Source organism: Lytechinus pictus, chromosome 16 (assembly GCF_037042905.1).
Source record: "Lytechinus pictus isolate F3 Inbred chromosome 16, Lp3.0, whole genome shotgun sequence".
In the NCBI taxonomy this organism is placed as follows: domain Eukaryota; kingdom Metazoa; phylum Echinodermata; class Echinoidea; order Temnopleuroida; family Toxopneustidae; genus Lytechinus; species Lytechinus pictus.
Window position 1 is genome coordinate 27,073,662 of NC_087260.1, and position 18,826 is coordinate 27,092,487.

At 35.6% G+C, this 18,826-nt stretch overlaps 1 protein-coding gene across 2 annotated transcripts; it reads left to right on the forward strand.

The window, feature by feature from the left end:
* The first annotated feature begins 2,995 nt into the window (after positions 1–2,995).
* On the forward strand, positions 2,996–18,483 carry LOC129278609 (chordin-like protein 1). 2 transcript variants are annotated; one of them, XM_054914749.2, is made up of 10 exons: positions 2,996–3,523; positions 10,389–10,586; positions 11,249–11,418; positions 12,125–12,230; positions 13,002–13,187; positions 15,201–15,298; positions 15,825–15,927; positions 16,352–16,534; positions 17,208–17,315; positions 17,653–17,934. In XM_054914749.2, exons 1-10 carry the CDS (start codon positions 3,442–3,444, stop codon positions 17,835–17,837), a joined length of 1,419 nt encoding a protein of 472 aa, XP_054770724.2. In that variant the 5' UTR covers positions 2,996–3,441; the 3' UTR covers positions 17,838–17,934. The 2 variants fall into 2 exon arrangements, with proteins under 2 accessions (XP_054770724.2, XP_054770725.2); XM_054914750.2 differs by lacking the exon at positions 13,002–13,187 and having other exon boundaries at positions 3,365–3,523; positions 17,653–18,483.
* The last annotated feature ends 343 nt before the right edge of the window (positions 18,484–18,826 follow it).

The following is an 18,826-nucleotide window of genomic DNA, read 5'->3' on the forward strand; positions in this document are numbered from 1 at the left end:
AAATCCTTTTGTAAATGTTCCTTCACTGCGTGGTGCATAGTGCTTTAAAGCCCCACCCCTTCTCATTTTTACTCCTTTACCTGGGCTCTCCGCCCCTCCCATGCACCTCCTAGGGGTACAGACGGCTGGGAATGGTCCTCTAAGGGGAGTGTCAATTGATTCAGGCACCAGGGTATGGGTAACACTCAATTATCACAGCGGCTATCCGCGGGGGGTGTGACCGTTTTACGTTATGCCCATCGTTCTTTACCATACCCATGAGAGATGTTCAGGGGCGGCTTCGGTGTTTGTTTTTTAAAAGGTTCGAAATCATTAAAATACACTGTAGAAAGCAAAATAAGACACATAAAATTGAAAGGACAAACGAGCAAATGAAAAAATAAATAAGTCTTTAAGTGAATAAATAGATAAATGAATACATACATAATTGAATAAATATTTAAAATATATAAATAAGTAAGTAGATAAAATAATGAAAATTAATAATAATAAAATTCAGAAGAAGTCATACGAGTCTGAAAATAATAATAAAAGTATGGAATAATGATAAGAACAAAATGTGAATTGTGATGTGTAAATGCATATACAATGGAATAAAGGTTCGATTGATATCCAACAAAAGAATTTTAAAAAGTTATTTAAAGTGTATTGTCATTACGTCATTTATGAGATGCTCTGATCGATGTTGTGTACGAAATATAAAGGTAATTAGCATTGAAAAGTAAGTAGAAAGCAGTTACAAACACATTGTAGGGGGGAAACGCAAATACATTATCTTTCCTGTTTGGGATGTTAATAAGGAATCAAAACGAGACTATACTGACAAAATAATAAATACATGTATACTTTAGAAGTATTCTGGGTTTTTTATCCTACATTAACTGATGATCACAATCAATTTTAAATATCCTAATTTGTCAAATATTTTGTGCTCATATATCATTGTGTCATTGGGTTAGTTTTCTCATGTGAAAAGAGTGTTGTTCTTCATGGATCGTTAGCCAGCAACCGCTAAAAGGAAGTAGAACTAGTACCGTAAAACCACTGCTTCTGGGCGTCAGCGGTCCAGTTTCAAATACCAAGCAAGCTAAAGTCAACTGTAAAACTATCCCCAAGATCTTCCGTGTCGATGAAAAACTCGTTAAAGGCGCCAATTAGACTTGAAATTGATGTATTTAGAACACATAGGAGTGTCGTAAGAAGAGAGTTGCAATCAATTTCATGATTGTGTAAGTTGCAATTTACAGAAAGATCGATTTTGGCAGTAGAAAATAAGTTGTACTACTTGTTGCAATCGTTGCAATTGATAAGATATCGAATGCAAGGCATTACTATTGATTTGGAGACCCCAAATACATGTAGTTTTGTAATCGATTGAAGTTTCTTGCAAAATCTCAATGTAGAGTCGAGATTAATGAAAGATGCGTGATTCCACCAAATCAGTTTCAACGATTTCAAATTGGATTTACCCCTTTCGAGGATTATTAGCTATGAAAGGGATTTTACAATGTTTGATATTCATTGATTCCATTCTAATTACACGTGCTATAACCCAGGATCATGCTCACATGTTTCCGCCATGTTTGCGGTACCAAATCGAGAAATTATGAAGACTGACAAAAATTGAACAAATCATCAAATGTCAATTGCAGTGGAACATTTTTATCTTCCCTATTTTAGTTTTAGTTTTAGTTTTATTTTTATCGCAATTAGTACCATTTAGATTAGGGGCTTGGTCAGAGTTGTTAGGGGGCAAGACGATCTAAAGGTGATGTTATTTTTAAACACTCGAATAGTTGGAGTATAATATAGTTAAATAACCAATAATAATAATAATGATAACTTGGCCGTATGTAACGCTTTTCATAAGATCCGAATCAAAGCGCTTGACAATGTAGAAAATTTGAAATATACAAACAAAAATTAATTAGAAATTAAATTTCTAACAAAAAATTAAAATATCAAGACCGATATGAATGGAGCAATGTTGAATATGCTTTTTCCACGAGTTAAGTTTTTAATTTTGATCTGAACGATGTGATATTGGGGATAGAACGAAGGTAATCAGGGGCCCGTTGCAGAAAGAGTTGCAATCAATCGCAACTCTAAATATCATGCGCAACTTGATTTTCAACCAATCAACAGCGCACATTTGGGACTTGCGATTGATTTATTGGCTTGTGTTTAAACGCATCTCTTTCTGCAATGGACCCCAAGGGTCCGTTGCAGAAGAGTTGCGATTAAAGAAGAGTATTCCACAGTTGTGGGTCAAAGCTTGAAAAGGACTTAACACAAAAATTATTTTTGCTTTATTGACAGTTAAAAAAAAATTGATTTGCAGAACGAAAGGACGTACTGAGAGTGTATGCCTGGATTAATTCAATTCGGAGAGATATTTTGGAGCACCCAAATATCCCTTGTTATGCTATTCTTTGTTTTTTCTCCTTTTCTTCTCCATCTCCTTACCCCCCCCCCCCCCCCCGCTTTCACGACATGAAATATCATAGGGGCGGTTTGCCCCTACCCTCCCTGTGCCACCGCCCCTGGTTGAGATTCTAAATTACTTTGGGAAAGTCATCTTACTTTTGGTGGCAGCGGTGGGATCAAAATAATAGCAATAAGTAGTACTTACAATAAACAGTGCTTTGAAGGTACGGAAGAAAATCTACATGAGTAAACGAGTAATTTAGTGATTTTTTCAATGCGCGTATGTGTTCCATCTTTTCCTCCCCCCCCCCCCCCTCTCTCTCTCTCGTTCTCTTTCTTACCCCAATGCTTCATAAAATATTGTTTACTTTATTTACTAAAGGGCTGGCGAGAGCCAAACTTTACTCGGAATCAAAATGCAGGCGCCCTTCCCCGGGCACTTGGGTTCCCTCCCATTGATCAGAAGTAATGTCGTCTGCCGGATAACAAAAGTTCTTTCTCTTCCCCCCTCTCTCTCTCTCTCTGTGACTTTCTCACTTCCGTGCTCTCTCTCCATCATCACAAGGCTAATCTGAGTCGATCAAGCGACCAAGTCTGAGCAGTTTAGGAAGAATCGCCCGTGAGAGCATTGACAATTCCTTCTCAATGGAACGCTCCGCATAACTTTGGGGAAAGATAGCTTTTTTATGTCAAGTTCTTGAAATATTAGCAAACTTTTGACAACTCTCTCTTGCTCGGAAGTAATTATTTGAATAATCATCCCGCAGTTTGCCTAGCCGTTCGCTAGTGTGAATTTGAGCCGGGGCGATTGGGAGATAAAGAAGGCAAGAGATCTTCAACTTAGCATCCTGCTTTCAAAAATAATTTATAGGAAAAGTAGTATGTGTGCTTGAGACTGAATGCATTTTCGGGATTCATCCGAAACTGTTACCTTGTTCTGGATATCGCCGTAAGATAATTGAAATTTTCCGGTTAATATTTGATTTTTTGGCAGACTTTTGTGAATTCGTCACCATGGCAGATCGGATAATGAATATTGGAGTGTTTTGGATCTTAGCAACAGTGACTTTATCAGTAGCAGGTCCAACCGAAACAGGTGAGAAAATTATCACTTTCTATTACTTTTCTCCTCTAAAAAAAGGTTGGATAACAATTTACCCACGTGGTAAAAAGGAACATGCATGTTTGTTTGGTAGTGTCTAAGTTATCATATTCTAATTTCGTCTTCCATTTATATCTACAGTTTGAGTTTATTTTACAATCATTCGATGACTCTATAATATGCAGATATGATTTTGAATCGTCACAAGTCTTCAAGTTTGAAAGGCCTTTCAAATTCCTGTTTTGTTTAGTACGGATATAGTTTGGTCAGGTTTGTTTTCTTATTACAATCACAGATATTTAAGTGTATATAGTGTATATATTCAAGAATTCAAATTTGATAAAATTATTCAGTTATCAAGTTAATTAAGATCAAGAGATTAGAAGAGACTGATCCTTTACAATGCGTAGGAAATTGTAATATTTAGCTATGGAAAATGAAAAAAGATTTGTGTCGTTTTCCTGTTCAACTTCTCTGATACAAAATGAGTCGCTAAAGCAGTTAAAGGCTTTCATTATATAATTGGTTGCTGTCTTTCTTGTTTATATTTTGGGGAAAAATGGAAAGCAATTGTATACGAATGAGCCCGACAGTACAAAACTTTCTCCACAACAGTGCATTGATCTAAAAAGAGTACCACCCTTTTTTCCTTCCTGATAGAGATTGATTTTATGGTTAATTTTCTTAATAAATATTTGCATACGTTTGAAACGTTACCATGCATTATTTCACATTATTTGTGACTCTATTTGTTATTTATACAAGAAACAAAAATATAATTCATCATTTATCTGCAATAATTTCTTGAATAAAATATTTCAAATCAAATCATTTCAAATTAAAACTCATTTCAGGTTGTCTCAAATGAGATCCCGTAATCTCAACCTGAACTAAATTTATATCAAATCATACTAAATTCAATCAATTTGAATATTTTTTACTGAGGGAAATTGCTTTTACCACAGATATGAAATGCTGATAAGATTATGTGGGATTGTTTGTTTTTCCAGTGAATTTGATAAATTGAATCAGAAATTGACAGACAACAAAGCAAAGAAAAGATACATATAAAAATCATGAAGCTAAGGGTAAGACAAGTTATGTTAACCCCCAAATACATAAAATTCGAATAAAATAACAAGGTCTGAATCTATACCCCCATAACCTAGTACTTTAGATCTTTCTCTTTATTTTTCTAACCAGGCAATACAATCTATTCGTATACCAATTAACTTTTATTCACATGCTAACTGCATACACTGATAATATATTGATAGAGACTACAAATCTGGAAATCCGGCTCCAATCACAATATATTTTACTATTTTGTCCCATCATTTCTAAGCATGGCGCCATTATGTCTCTTTCTTGACTCTTTCTCTCGAATCAATTAACCAATTGATCGTTCCACAAATCCTGGTATAAAACCTCCGTAATTGGTTCTTAAACGGTCCCATAGCGGTACTGGTGGGTAAGTGAAACGGATGTGATTCTGAAATGAGGTATACTTATAGGATGAAGGAAGACATCTTTGTTCCGACCTTAGAAGACAATTCGATACCTGTTCCCCTTGGGAGTCGTGAAAGACTTAAGGAAGGGTGCGGAGGGTTGGTAGGAAGGAGTTGTATTATGGTTGGGGTCTATAGGAAAGGATATTCGCCTGTATATGTTCTTGCTGAAAATCTCTTAATTCGCGATTTACTATGTAACCGAGTGGTGGTTTCATAAAACCAGCATGGTGATGAAGAAAGGGTTTGGTTGAGCGGAACGCCTTGGCTGCCAGGATGAAAGATGGGGCGCCAGAAATATATTTGGACAAAACAAATTTTTATTTGTTTGTTTGTTTGTTAGTTTCCGCTGTTGCTTGAAGAATCAACCGATATTTATTGGATGGTCTAACATTGTGATTTGTGTTTCGATGATATAAGGTAAAAAGCCTACTTTCTGCACTTGGTATATGGCGCAAAATATGTATATTGGATTTAAAAGAAAACGAACATTTCTCATTAGATTCCATTTTACCTTAACGGTGTGTTTACAATCAAGTTCTCTATTTAAATATTTAATTCACTCGGAAATGCATATCAATTCACTTTACTAAAATCGATGACAGCGTCAAAATAAGTTTGACGCTTCGAAGCAACTAAATGTTTTCACCAATTTTTTTTACACTTTACTGAAAATAGTTTTAATGTTTTTGTTCTTTTTTTGCAAATAATTGTGTTTTTATCATTATTATGTCGAATCAAGAAACTTTGTTTGATACATTGGCAAGACCATGGCCATAAGGAAAAGTTACACTTGCTTAAAATGTTAAAAACAGAAAAGAATAAATATCACACTATTTTCAAATGATGTACATGATAAAAGCATCAAAGAACTCAAACATAAACAAGAGTAATGAAATGAAAAATAGAGCTAAAGTTTCATCCCCAGGGATAAGGTATAGTTTACGAGCAACGTGGAACGTATTCCTTCCACGACGGTTAGACCATGCAGGCATGGACCTACTACGAGGTCCATGGACCAGGGAAGTGGAACTCCCACTTCACTTGTTAGACCATGATTCTACTTGTAAGATACCTACCAGTAATCAATTCCCTATCTGCGACCTTAAGGTTTGACTTGCGATTCTTATGGAATGTATAAGAATCAACGGTGACAGGCTGAAAAGCCGTCATTTATATCAAGAAATATTTGTAATCTGCATTTAACTATTTATTTGTCATCGGGAAGCTCTTGAAGAATGCTGTCTTCTGTTTATACAAGTACATACTATTCTTATAAAGTTCCGAGTCATACCGCATCAGTCTTGTTTAGCCAACAGCCCCACGGTTGGCTACCTGTTGTTTACTGCCAACACATCGGCGGAAAGAAATTGAAAATGTGAATTGTTGTCTTACTTTGAAATACCTGCCATACCTAATACTACGGTCCCACCAACGTGACCAACTCCAAACCGACCGATGATAGTCACAGGTGATAACGTGAAAGCTTTGATCGTTCTTGATTCGGTAGCATCAGTGTGCCCGACCATCACTCATGGTTACTCGCAGGTCGGAAACCTTTTCATCGGGATGCGGCCAGAATCACTTAAGTATAAACAAGCGATTAACGGATTTACGCTTTACAAAGAGATTTGGGGATATTTGAAGCTTGGTTTCTGTCAGATATAGTGCAGAGCGATCATTCACCTGGGTCTTGAAGTATTGTTCGAGACGAAATCAAAAGGGATATCATTTTCTTGTGAGATATAGGAGACGTTTATATTGAGGTTGAGAGGTATACAATTCAGTTGACAGAGGCTGTCATTTTAGTGGTGTCCAGTGGGCAATATTGGTTGCAGATCACAAAGAAGATCGACGTTTAGCCGTGGTACTAGATTGTAAAGCTGTAATGAAATGACCTGATATTTTCATATTAAATGGAATAAAATGGGTAATCACAGGACGATAATTGTAAAAGAAAGGCAACAGTTTAAGATTCGGTACAAGTAAAAGATTATTCGACGAATACTTATGGCATTAAAATAGAAATTTCAGTTGAAGGATGGGCTAATGGTTTTTTTTTGCTTCCTGCTTTTCGGTTTATATTGGATCGCTTGTGCCTCCACTTTCCCCCAAATGAAGATGTTTCGTGGATATGAACGCAGAAGAGAAATTAGTGACTTTCGTTGATTCATTAGGTAAAGATATTCCTTGAAAATCCTATACTGTGGTTAAAGATGTCATCCACAGCGTTAATTAAACATAATTGTGTAAATCATTGTGTGTGGGGGGTGTACCTGATTTTTTTCATCAGACGTGTATCAATCAGATATGATTATTTACGTCTGGATCGTCCTTTGTCACCACCCGAAGACGTGACTATGGCTCGAACCTCGATCCTCTGCATCAATATAACTTCACAACAGGTTACAGGTGCACGCCACAACGCCGAGTGTTCATGATGCAAGGTATGATGTGTAGGAGGCGAAAGTGTGAGTGAATGAGGGTGTGAAAGTGTGCTTGCGTCCACTTGCATGTCTTTCGTTTATCTTTTAGCCAGTCCACAGTATCAGAGAAAATTGTGTTTTCACGTGAAAATATAGAACTGAAATATAATTTTTGTTCAATTTTACCAATTATGCCTGGTCCTGAATATTGTTATGTAGACAGAAAAGGATGAAAAAACTAAACGGGAACGTGAAAAGAGAATTTTTAAAAAGTCTCTAAAATACATTTAATAGGAATAATGATCTCGATTTAGTCATGGTTCGCGCGATATTAATTGCAAATTAAATTCTTATAAAGGCTTGTCTGCAAACAATATTTTTAAACTTAATTTAAATGTGATTTTACTCTTTTTTTATAATGTTCACCGTATTCGACCCAGGTTGTAAAGTATTTTATATAACATCAATGTGTGTGCGATACTTAAAAAAAAGAGGAAAGATAAGGGAGGGATAAATGTAATATTGTAATGGTGTTCCTTCACATTTTCCTTATTAAACATTAAAAAAAAATATATCATGTTTACTTTTAACCCGATATAGCCTACAAAAAACACTCGTCTCCAATTGATTTAAGAAAAAAGGTCATTTCGCTCTCCAAACTATTTTAAACTCCATTATCAGTATTTCCCCCATCTTCTTCGAGCCCGTCTATGCGTTTGTCGCCTTAAGCCATGTATCACATCTGATACTCCAAATATATATTAAACGGGGCATTCCCGAACTTCATGGAGCCACAAATGGCCTGCGATCTCCATCTCGAAGTTGTTTTGACACTGTAAAGAGTGATAAGGTTGGTCTCGATCTCACCGGGGTCATGGTATATAGACGACGAACGCCAGTCTTTCATCTGTCTGAGTGTTGTCAAATAAAACCGAGACACACGACTTGATAGTAAATTAAATGGGAGAAGGGAAAGGAAGGGGAGAGAGAGAAAAAAAGAAAGAGAGAGGAGGAGGGAGGGAGAAAGGGAATGGTAGGTGCTAACTTTATCCAAAGAATGATGGCATCGTCAATCATTAAAGAAAATACAGACCATTTCTCGCTACCGTCTTTCTCTAGTCTCGCCCTTACGACGTGTCGAGCCTTTCAGTGAGTGATGTCCCCGATTTGTCCGAGAAAAAAAAGGAGATTTGGTGCCTCATTATCCCGTTAAACACTCGAGTTTAATCTGTGTATGCAATCACGAGAGCGATTTACACTCCACGATGAATGGACAGCATCAGTTACAAACATGTCATTCAACAGAAAGTCAGTGTACACAACAAGGCGCGCAACAAAAGCGCGCCAACACTTTCTGTTCTTAAGTGGTGTGTCGTCTGTTGTTTAAGACGCCGCAGAGCACAATTGCAACAATGGCGCTAATTCTTCGCTGGGAGAAAGGAGTCGCCGTTCTCCTGTCATCCTTAACAAGTAGGGCTATTATTTGACTATACACACATTCTAAAGAAGGCAGGGATCATCATCATTCGACTTATCATCCTCGAACAATGGAAGAGTGGGAGAGAGAGTTCTTGACAGACAGGTTTCTCGGGGTGGTCTCTTGCAATTACAGTGAGAATGGATTGTGAAGAAGCGAGACAACGAGGTGTCCTGGTGCGTTGGCTGGGTCGTGTGGTGCCCAAAAGAGGAGGGTGAAGTATCCGAGAGCGACGCCATGCAAAAAGGAGACGCCACGAGGATACGCACTCAAAAGAGCGATACTCGATAGAAACAAAAGTCCTGAAGCTAGACGGTATTAACGATGTTTGATTTACGGTTCACATTCAAACATTTCGTTTCTGAAAGATTATGATTGAAAAGACAAGCTCAGAGTCTACATTTTGTAACTCTGAAGTAGTGTTCGCTTTTACAATGATGGCCCTGCCACCATCATAGATATTCATCCTAAGTTTTGTTTATTAGTTTAGGGAATGTGAGAAAGACTCGGACTGAAATTAACATACGAGATGAAAGACAGTTGAGAATTGCGATAACATTATTTTGTAGGCCCATTGATATCAAAGGTAATATTCCAAATTCGACAAGTTACGTCGTGAACTTAATGCAACGGGAACTTAATCAACATCTGTTGTCTGGCAAGTGACAACTTTTGATTAGCTGAGAAGGTGTGAGGTGTTTGACTATTGTAATTGTCGAACAACAGAGACTTTGTCGGATGAAACAACTCTCTATTGATGTCAAAACCATTTAAGAAACACGAAGCATGCAGTATTTTTCGCCACTTATATGTTGTTTTTTTTTCTAGACATGCGTCCAAATTCCTAATTCTTATACCAATCATTAATACATCAATAAAATAAATCATTCCGAAAATCAAATAAAACCCATTTCTTAGCATACTTGTATATAGGCTATAATGTTTAAATGAAACAAAAAAACCGCAGTGAATATCTGCCAAGTTATTCCTACCCGGAAACAAACTAATGAATTGTAAGTCAATCACAGATGAATAAAACACGTTCTATTGAAATAAGCAATTTTATCTGCAAGCAAACAGTTAAGTTCTTCAATCTTTTTGTCAAGTTTAAATGGATTTTAAATATTAACGAAGAAAATGACTTGAAAATTAAATGCATGCATATAAAATTTAATAAACGAATGACCTAATATATTCATCAATAATTGAACAAAATCATTCATGAATTCATAAAACATTACATTATATACAAATAGATGCATCAGCATAAAACGAATGGATAAATGAATTAAAAAATATGATAAATAAACAGATCGCTATTAAAAATAAACGTCGAATAAAATTAATACAGTAATAACCAAGTACATCTTTGATCACTAGATGAAACAAACAAATTACATTGAACGAGCCAATTAGTTCAAAAGGAGATTATTTTGTTTTCTTGGTAGGTGAATGTCCATTCGGTGGTCGGACTTACAGACTGGGTGAATCCTGGCACCCCTACCTCATTCCAACTGGTATAGATCCATGTACAACATGTACCTGTATTGAGCACGATCATGTCACCTGTACGCGAGAGGAGTGTCCTCGACCAACCTGCTCATCGCCTAGGAGAATACCGGGACAGTGCTGTTTAATTTGCCCAGGTGAGCTGCATTTTAGTCTAAGACCTTTATAAAGACATCTACACATACCCCCCAAAAAATGGTGTCAGTAAACCTACGAATTATGCAACTGATACCTTTCGAGTTTCGATGTCATTGTTCCATCAATTTGCAAGCATTAATCATATTTTTTTATTGCAGATATCTTGTTTGCGAACATGGAAGTATAGATTTGGGTATGTGTGGTGATGATATAACGATCAAATTTTTATCCATTTGGTTCCCCGCCCCTGTGATGAGATGATTTTTTTTTTCAAATATAAAAGTAAACAAAAATAATAAAGAGAAGAAAGGAGAAGAAGGGTAATTGGAAAAGATGGCCTGAGTCGTGTTACCCAACTATTTACTCCTGCAATTCAATCGAGAACAAATTATTTACTTCTCCATGAAGTCACCTTCCACCCCACCCCCATCTCGCAAACGCCTCTGCTTTATGTCATATTTGTCGATGAACATTTTTTTAAACAAAACTTGAACTTTGGTATGAAAAAACTTTTTTTTCCTATATTGATAATTATATTTCTAAATTACATAGGATTATCATAGATCTGTAAGATGAAACTGACTAGAAACCGTTGAACCAAAGCTTGAATGTTTTCTTTCCATTCCATCGATTCCCCTCTCTCCTAACCCAACCTCTGTAGATCCTGAGACAATCACAGAAGCGCCCCTCGTCGCGCCGGTCGAAGAGGAGGCGCCCCGTTACCCTGGGTGTGAGTACAAAGGGAAAACCCTTCAGCATGGGGATCTCTTTAGCGTGGATGATCTATTTACATCGCGGAGAGAGGACCAGTGCGCGCAGTGTGGATGCACGGTAAATTAAAAACTTTAATATGGAATCATATTCATATGGAACAACATGTAAAATTGGGATAATTCAAGGTTCATCAATTCAAGGCTTTTCATTATTATTGTCAATTATGATTAAACTTGTTGTAACTCAAGATCCAACTATAAAACCTTATGTTAATCAATGAAAATGGAAATTGGGGTAACGCAGGGATCTATTTTAGGTCCATCGCTTTTCATAAGCGTTATACGTGATTATTGAATTTAGGATAACTAAAGGATCGTTTAGGTTCATTACTTTTAGTAATCTTTATCAACGAATTGTCCTCTTTATTTCATTTATATATCATTCATCAATATTATTTAGATGTAACAGATTTAATAGTTCCTTTATCAACCATTAAAAATTTTAGGAAAGTATTTCATCTACAAAGTGTTTCATAATTTCATTATCAATCTTGACCTTTCTTTCATCTTTCATACTGGATGTGGATCATGTTATTTTACCACAAATATATTACAATTAGATATATCGAATTTCCGCGTATTGATAATTGGAACGTGATGTTTTATGAAAATGGGTCTGCTTATCAAGTTATCAGTAAATTCTAATAACTAAGAACGTGTAACTCGAAATTTTTCGTAAAATTGAAAAATATAAAATCTTATTACAATATTTTTTCCTGATACATATCAATCATTTATATTTTTTAAATTCTTTTTACCATCAGTTGGGTAGAATCTACTGCGCATTGAAGACGTGTCTACCGTTGTCTTGTCCAGAGGCCGAGCAGGTGGTTTATTCCGATTCTTGTTGCCCAGTATGTGTATTTGAAGGTATCTATTCAATATATATCTGATATATCTATCTCTATAAGATATTAATTGGAAATATATATTTATATCACATTTATCAGTCAATCTTTTCTTTCTTGATTATGATGGTGATTGTGAAATATTAATCAATATCATTAAGAGCATCAGCATTATCCATCTTCATATACATTTACGTCGATCACCATCGTGATCGTCGTCACATCATTCGAACAATTCTTTTGGTGTATTCTATGCAATCATGGTACAAGTCTGGGGCCTGGGAACGATTATTTTAAGAGAGGTACTGGTTTTGAAGAGAACAAAATTACCAGCGAATAAGGTGTTCACTCTAAAATGAGTGTAATATTGGTTAGAAAAATGACAAGCCAACAAAAAGGAGGGTTGCTCTAAAATGAAAGTGACTTTGGTCACATTTCATCAGGGGGTACTGCCTATAGTTTATAACATACGCAGCACACCCAGAGGAAGCTCAATTCAGGGCCATGGTAACAACTAACAATCCCCAACCAAAAATGACCTTCCAATTGAATGAATAATAATTCAAACATTACTCATTCCATGTGTCACTATTCGATTATTCAAATTTCGACAAATTTATGTCAATTTGAAAGATTAAAAAATATTAAAACGAGGTTCTAAATGCCATATCATGGACCTAATTTGCTGATATCTGAAGGTTAAGAAAGTAGACAATGGCTTGTTCTAATACCTATTTTTTCATTCTAACTAACACAGTATTTATTGAGACGGTTTCATCAATTCCTTTCTTAGATGGAACCACGCAAACCCAGGAAATCTTAGAACCTAACCCGGAAGTAAACGATCTTGACCTGGCTATTAACCCTAATACTCTCCTCCAAACCAACAACGTTCCTCTCATCAATAACTTCCCATCAATTCCTCTCTCTGGTTTTGGTACTACGAGTAGTATTCCAGAAAATGACGACGATCAACAAGGTAAATTTTTTATTTTGTTGTCATTCAAAAGGGAATGCAGAAAATATAATCCTTCTTTTTCTCATCCTTTTCTTTAAATCACCCCCTTATCTTCTCTCATGGTGAACCAGGGATTCTAGTTCGTATATCCATGATTAAACATGAAACTTGGCCAAAATGTGTAAGTCAAAGATGCAAATTTTACGCATGCCATATGGATTTGTTCGTAGCCAGGGACGCTGTATCCATGGCAACACCGGAAGATGTATTACCCTCTCACTCTTCGTCTGCCGAATAAAACAATGATTCCGTTTTCGATCCTTTACTAAACGTTTCCGCTTTGGTAACCTTGGGTTGTGGAGCTGATTTTTTTTTTCAAAAAGGGTATGTGGGGGCCTACGTGTAGAAAGAGGGGGCACTTAGACGTACCCCAATGTTCTATGACAAAGAAGCTCTATTTTTCAATATTGAAATTATATTTCACTTTTAAAATACAAAGTTTTCACTCGCTCACTTCGTTCGCTCACGAAATTTGCCATATAGGCCATGTTGTGCTCCCTCGTTTCGTTTGCTCATTACGTCATAAAGGGTTTATGGCTGTATGCAGAAATTTTGGGGGGTTGTGGACAAGACGTATACAATTTTCAAAAAACCCAAAGCGAGGAGCGAAGCCGACCGAGCTTGCCATGTGGCGCATTTTCTAAAGTGATTTCGTGCACACGTTTTCTTAATTTGGTGAAAATTTTCAGTAAAAAGAATGTAGTTTTAAACGTTTCTGGGGGGGGGGGGGTAACAGCTCTTTTCCCCCTTGCGCAACTATGGTTCATCATTATTATTACTTTTTTACTTTGGCATGCCAGTCTTAAGGTATGCAAACATTGGCAAAATCAGAGAAATATTCAATACATTCTTCAAGTATTATCCGATCATGAAAAGTCTGAGTATTGATCTTGTGTAAACACTGGTAATGTGGTGACGGGAGTTTCCTGGATTTACTCCCCATCAGCCTTGCACATGGTCTCACTTTACCACTATATGCATACCCTTCTTTTACCAGTCTTCCTTCCATGATTACATCAATAATAATTGTTATTGATAATATCACTAAATTACTTAAAACTAAAAGGGGTTGTAGATTTTAATTCCTCATTGTAAATGTAATTCATCCCTTCTTAATGATGATAATTATTGGTTTAGAGCTTCATATGTCAGGCTGCTGCAAAATATAAATATCGTGGACATATACATGTAATTATGTATTCATAATATGATATTTTTCATATCAGATTAAGGTATGGGAGGCCGGAATACATGTGCAGGATTTTTTCTTGACTCTTTCCTCCTGAGAAAATAATGTAAATCATCCCTATAATCGGTTAGACATGTTAGTTAGACGGCCTTTAAAGTGCATAGACGCACTGTTTTCAGAGACGTAGGCTGAATCTTATAAAACGAAATTGATTCTTGGAATTGTGAAAGACGTTAAGGACACACATCCGACGTGAGATATCGTCTTGAAAGATGTGTCCCCTTTCTTTCTTCCCGCTTCTCCTTTTTCTGCTGGAATTATTTCCTTGATTGGCTGACCGTCATTCAACAAGGCCTATGTAGATGGAATTTCTTTTGAATCGTGAGGTCATTTATGTTCGATAGAATATCATGAGACAAGCCTTTCACTTAATCTGATTGACACCCATCCTAAATTTCATGCGAAGTTATCTCTCCTGGGTCGAGTGTGGCTATTGTAAGATAATATTGCTGCGGTGTTGTTTGAATACCTATGACTGAGTCCGGATGTGGCGTTCTTGAAAAACGTCGTAAGGAAAGGCAAAAGGGGGGGGGGGGGGACAGCCAATCCCAAAAGCAAATTTGACAACTTATTTTTTTTTTAAGTTTAAAGAAAAATAATCATATTTCTGTCGCGGGGGGGGGGGGGCATTTAGTCCCCTTCCCCTCCCCGCTCTTTAGGTATGCCATTCCCGGAGATCCAATATTATTTGTAATTGATAATCGTTCTTTTTTTTTCTTTTCCAGCTTGTGAATCGAATGGAAAAACTTACCAAAGTGGGGAGAAGTGGCATCCAATTCTCTTTCCGTTTGGTAGAGTAGATTGCATCTTATGTCAATGTCGGGTAAGACAACTAACGCCAAACATGAATGAATTTTGTAAGAGATAGGAGAATAGATGTTGGCACGGGGAAGGGGGAAGGGAAGCGACCACCTCCCCCTCATTGTTTTGCCAAGTGATCAGAGTAATGTCGAAGACAAAAGGAAGGAAAGAAAAACAAAGAAGATCAAATTAAGAAAAATTGTCGAAGAATAACAGGACTGTGTACTCATTATTATACTTATTTTAAAAAAATAAGGTCACCTTTATCACACCCCCCCGGCCCCCTTCCCCCCCCCCCCCCCCCCCCCCGTTTCGGGCATTAACTCGAATTTCCAATTTAGCCCGGTATAACACAACTTGTCATAATCTACCAATATAGATTTATTCTTCCTAGCAACGTTTGGACTTGTTCAAATTGTTCTTTGGGCCGATTTGTTATCGCTGTACATTTCTCTTTACGTGTTTATGAATTTACGAGGTTAATATCTTATTCCAATGCCCAATAACTCATATTAATAAATTTGTTTGGTATTATCACATTAACCCAGGATGGTGAAACGACATGCAATCGTATATCCTGTCCATCAGACGAGGAATTGCCCTGCAGAAACCCACAGTATGTCTCCAATCAGTGCTGTAAAGTTTGTCCAGGTGAGGAACTACGTTTTCTCATAATAACCAAAGAACATTCATACAAAAGTCAAATCCTATTGGAATTGAAATTCAAATCCAAATTCAAATTCAATGTCACATTCAAATTCAAATCAAATTCGAATTTAGATTTAGATTCAAATTAAAATTCAAAATCAAATTCTATTCAAATTCAATAATCAAATTCAAATCTGAACTCAAATTCAAATTCCACATTAAATCAGATTTTCAAATTCAGATTATTACATTCACAGTCAAAGCCAAGTCAAATTCAAATCCGAACACAAATTCCAATTTATATTCAAGTTCAATATTTAATTCGATTTTCAAATTCAAATCAGATTCATTGTCAAATTCAAGTCAAATTCAAATTCAAATATTATCCAAAGTAAAATTGAAAATTGAAACATGTTCCTTTCCACAGATACTTCAGAGATCGAGCCAACGCCCATTCCACCAGTATGTTTAAAGGGCAGAGAATCTACCCTCCTATACAGATACCAACCTGAACTCGTAATAGGAACTGACCACACCCAAACATTTATGTATGCCCTAGAGAATGTAGTCACAAATCAGGTGGAAATTAGAAAATGGACATTCAGTGAAGGTAAGTTTTTTTTTTTTTCAATTAGAGAAGAGGTACATTGTGTACAATAAACTGTATAAATTGCGGTCGCCCTTTTTCCCGTGCACCGGCTACAATTAAGAGCAAATTATAAATAATTAAACAAATGAATGAGCAAATTGTATTCTTAAAGTGGGAATAAATAGCTGTTATAGAATGTAAAAAGTACTTGATAAGCCATTAACTTTCTTTTCCATGTAATCAAGCTCTTACAAAATATATATTGAGAATTTTTGATTTTCGGTTTGCTAAACGAAAGCCAAATGTGTATATTATACTTATTAAAGAGACAATTTTGTTCTTGGCAAGCAGGATTTTCATCTGAAATAGCGACAATTCCAAGTTAAGAAATAAGAATATATGTTACATACTTACATTAATTAAATACATTTGGTCACAGGAAAGATTGGACTTGAATTTCATACTTCAAGTCAAGGAGCGTGCCTTTCACTTTTGCGACAATGTAAACTATTCAAACACTAATTTGATTTTCCTTATTATTTTTTCTTCTTAAACAAAAACAAAAAATAACCCTAAATAAAAGATAGCGAGCCGTTATCATTTTTTCTCATTTCCTTCTTGCTTAATTCATCCACCAAATTTTATGTAATTACTATGAATTTACCATCGTTTTATTTTTATTCACCTCGTATAGGTCAAATAAGTAATTTTGTGATTGAGGAGGTATCATCAGAAAGATTTCAAAGGGCGCTATCAGAAAGTAGAGAAGGGCGATTTCATCTATCCGGAGCAACAACATTAAGTAAGTAGTAATAAAATATATTTTAAAGATATTTATTAATTATATTTTCTACTACAGACTAAAGTATGGAATTTAGACTATATATGTCCACACCAGAAAAGTATTGAAACAACACCAGTTTGGAATCAAACCGATGCTGTTTTAATATTAATTGGTGTTGTATAAACACCTATCTGGTGTTGTACCAAAACCAAACTGGTGTTGTTTAACACGTATATTCAGGGCTGGTGGTAAATCAACACCGGAGTTTTTGCAGAAACTCAGAATTACTTGTTCCGCACTTCTTGCCCGTTTCGATAATGGCATGCTATTCCTTTTTTTTTCTTTCGTGGTACAGGAAAAGTGCAAAAATTAAGAAAGAAAGAAGCAAGGCTGGAGAGGCGGTGTGCCGTTCGATGCGTGAAGCAGGCCCAAAAATTACCAAGAAGTCTTTCAGCGAGAGATGTCGAGAGGTCACGTGATTGTGACGTCAGAACACGTTCGCAGTCGAGACCCAGACGAGATGAGCACATTTTGCGATAACATCGATAAGTTTAAATATTTTTTTTGTCATATATTTTTTTTGTCAAATGTTTATATTTGTATTAAAGAATGTGTTTATATATGTTGTCTTTGATGTTGTATTAAAAGAAAAGCTGATTTATATATTGCAATTGGAGTTTCACTATAATAAAATGTACTTTGTGTTATTTAGTTTTATTTTTGGGGGATGAAAATAATCTCTAAGAAATTTACTCCCTTTTTTTAAAGTAATTTTTGACACTTATCGAATATTTTTTTTTATAGAAAGCCAAATCAGAATCATGCAAATAAATGCAGATATTTGAAAACATATGACAGATTGAAGAAAAAATATTCATTTTCATTCAACTTCGCTATATACACCGCCTTCCCTCTCCTTATCAAATATCATGATTTTAGTTTTGGAGATGAATTTTAACCCGATCTTATATTTTCCTTCAATAAATCTCAATCTTGTGGGGGTTTTGTGATTTTTTTAATGCAAAAAGATTTACACAGGGTAGCCATTCAACTCGCTTAAGTCAGCTGCTCCTCTATGTTTGACTTGAATCTTATTTATCATTTACGTTATTTATGTTGTGGTATGAAAAAGCGATTTGTTTTTTTCCATTAATGATTGTTTGATGTGATGTGCACACATATTCAGAAAAAAAGTAGCTATCACTTTTTGAAGCGTTGTATATAGGCAAGTGCCTATAATGTTGTTTATTACACGTTACATTATATTTTTGCATTCTATATTAAGATATTGATTATATACATATATATATATATATATATATATATATATATATATATATATATATATATATATATATATATATACATATATATGTATATATATGTGTGTGTGTATATATATATATATATATATATATGTATATATGAATAAAAATGCAGTATATCCATAATGACGATTATAAATGGCTTTAAGGTGATCATAAGCCAAATATTTGGATCATTATGCAGTCACAATACTCTTTCAATTT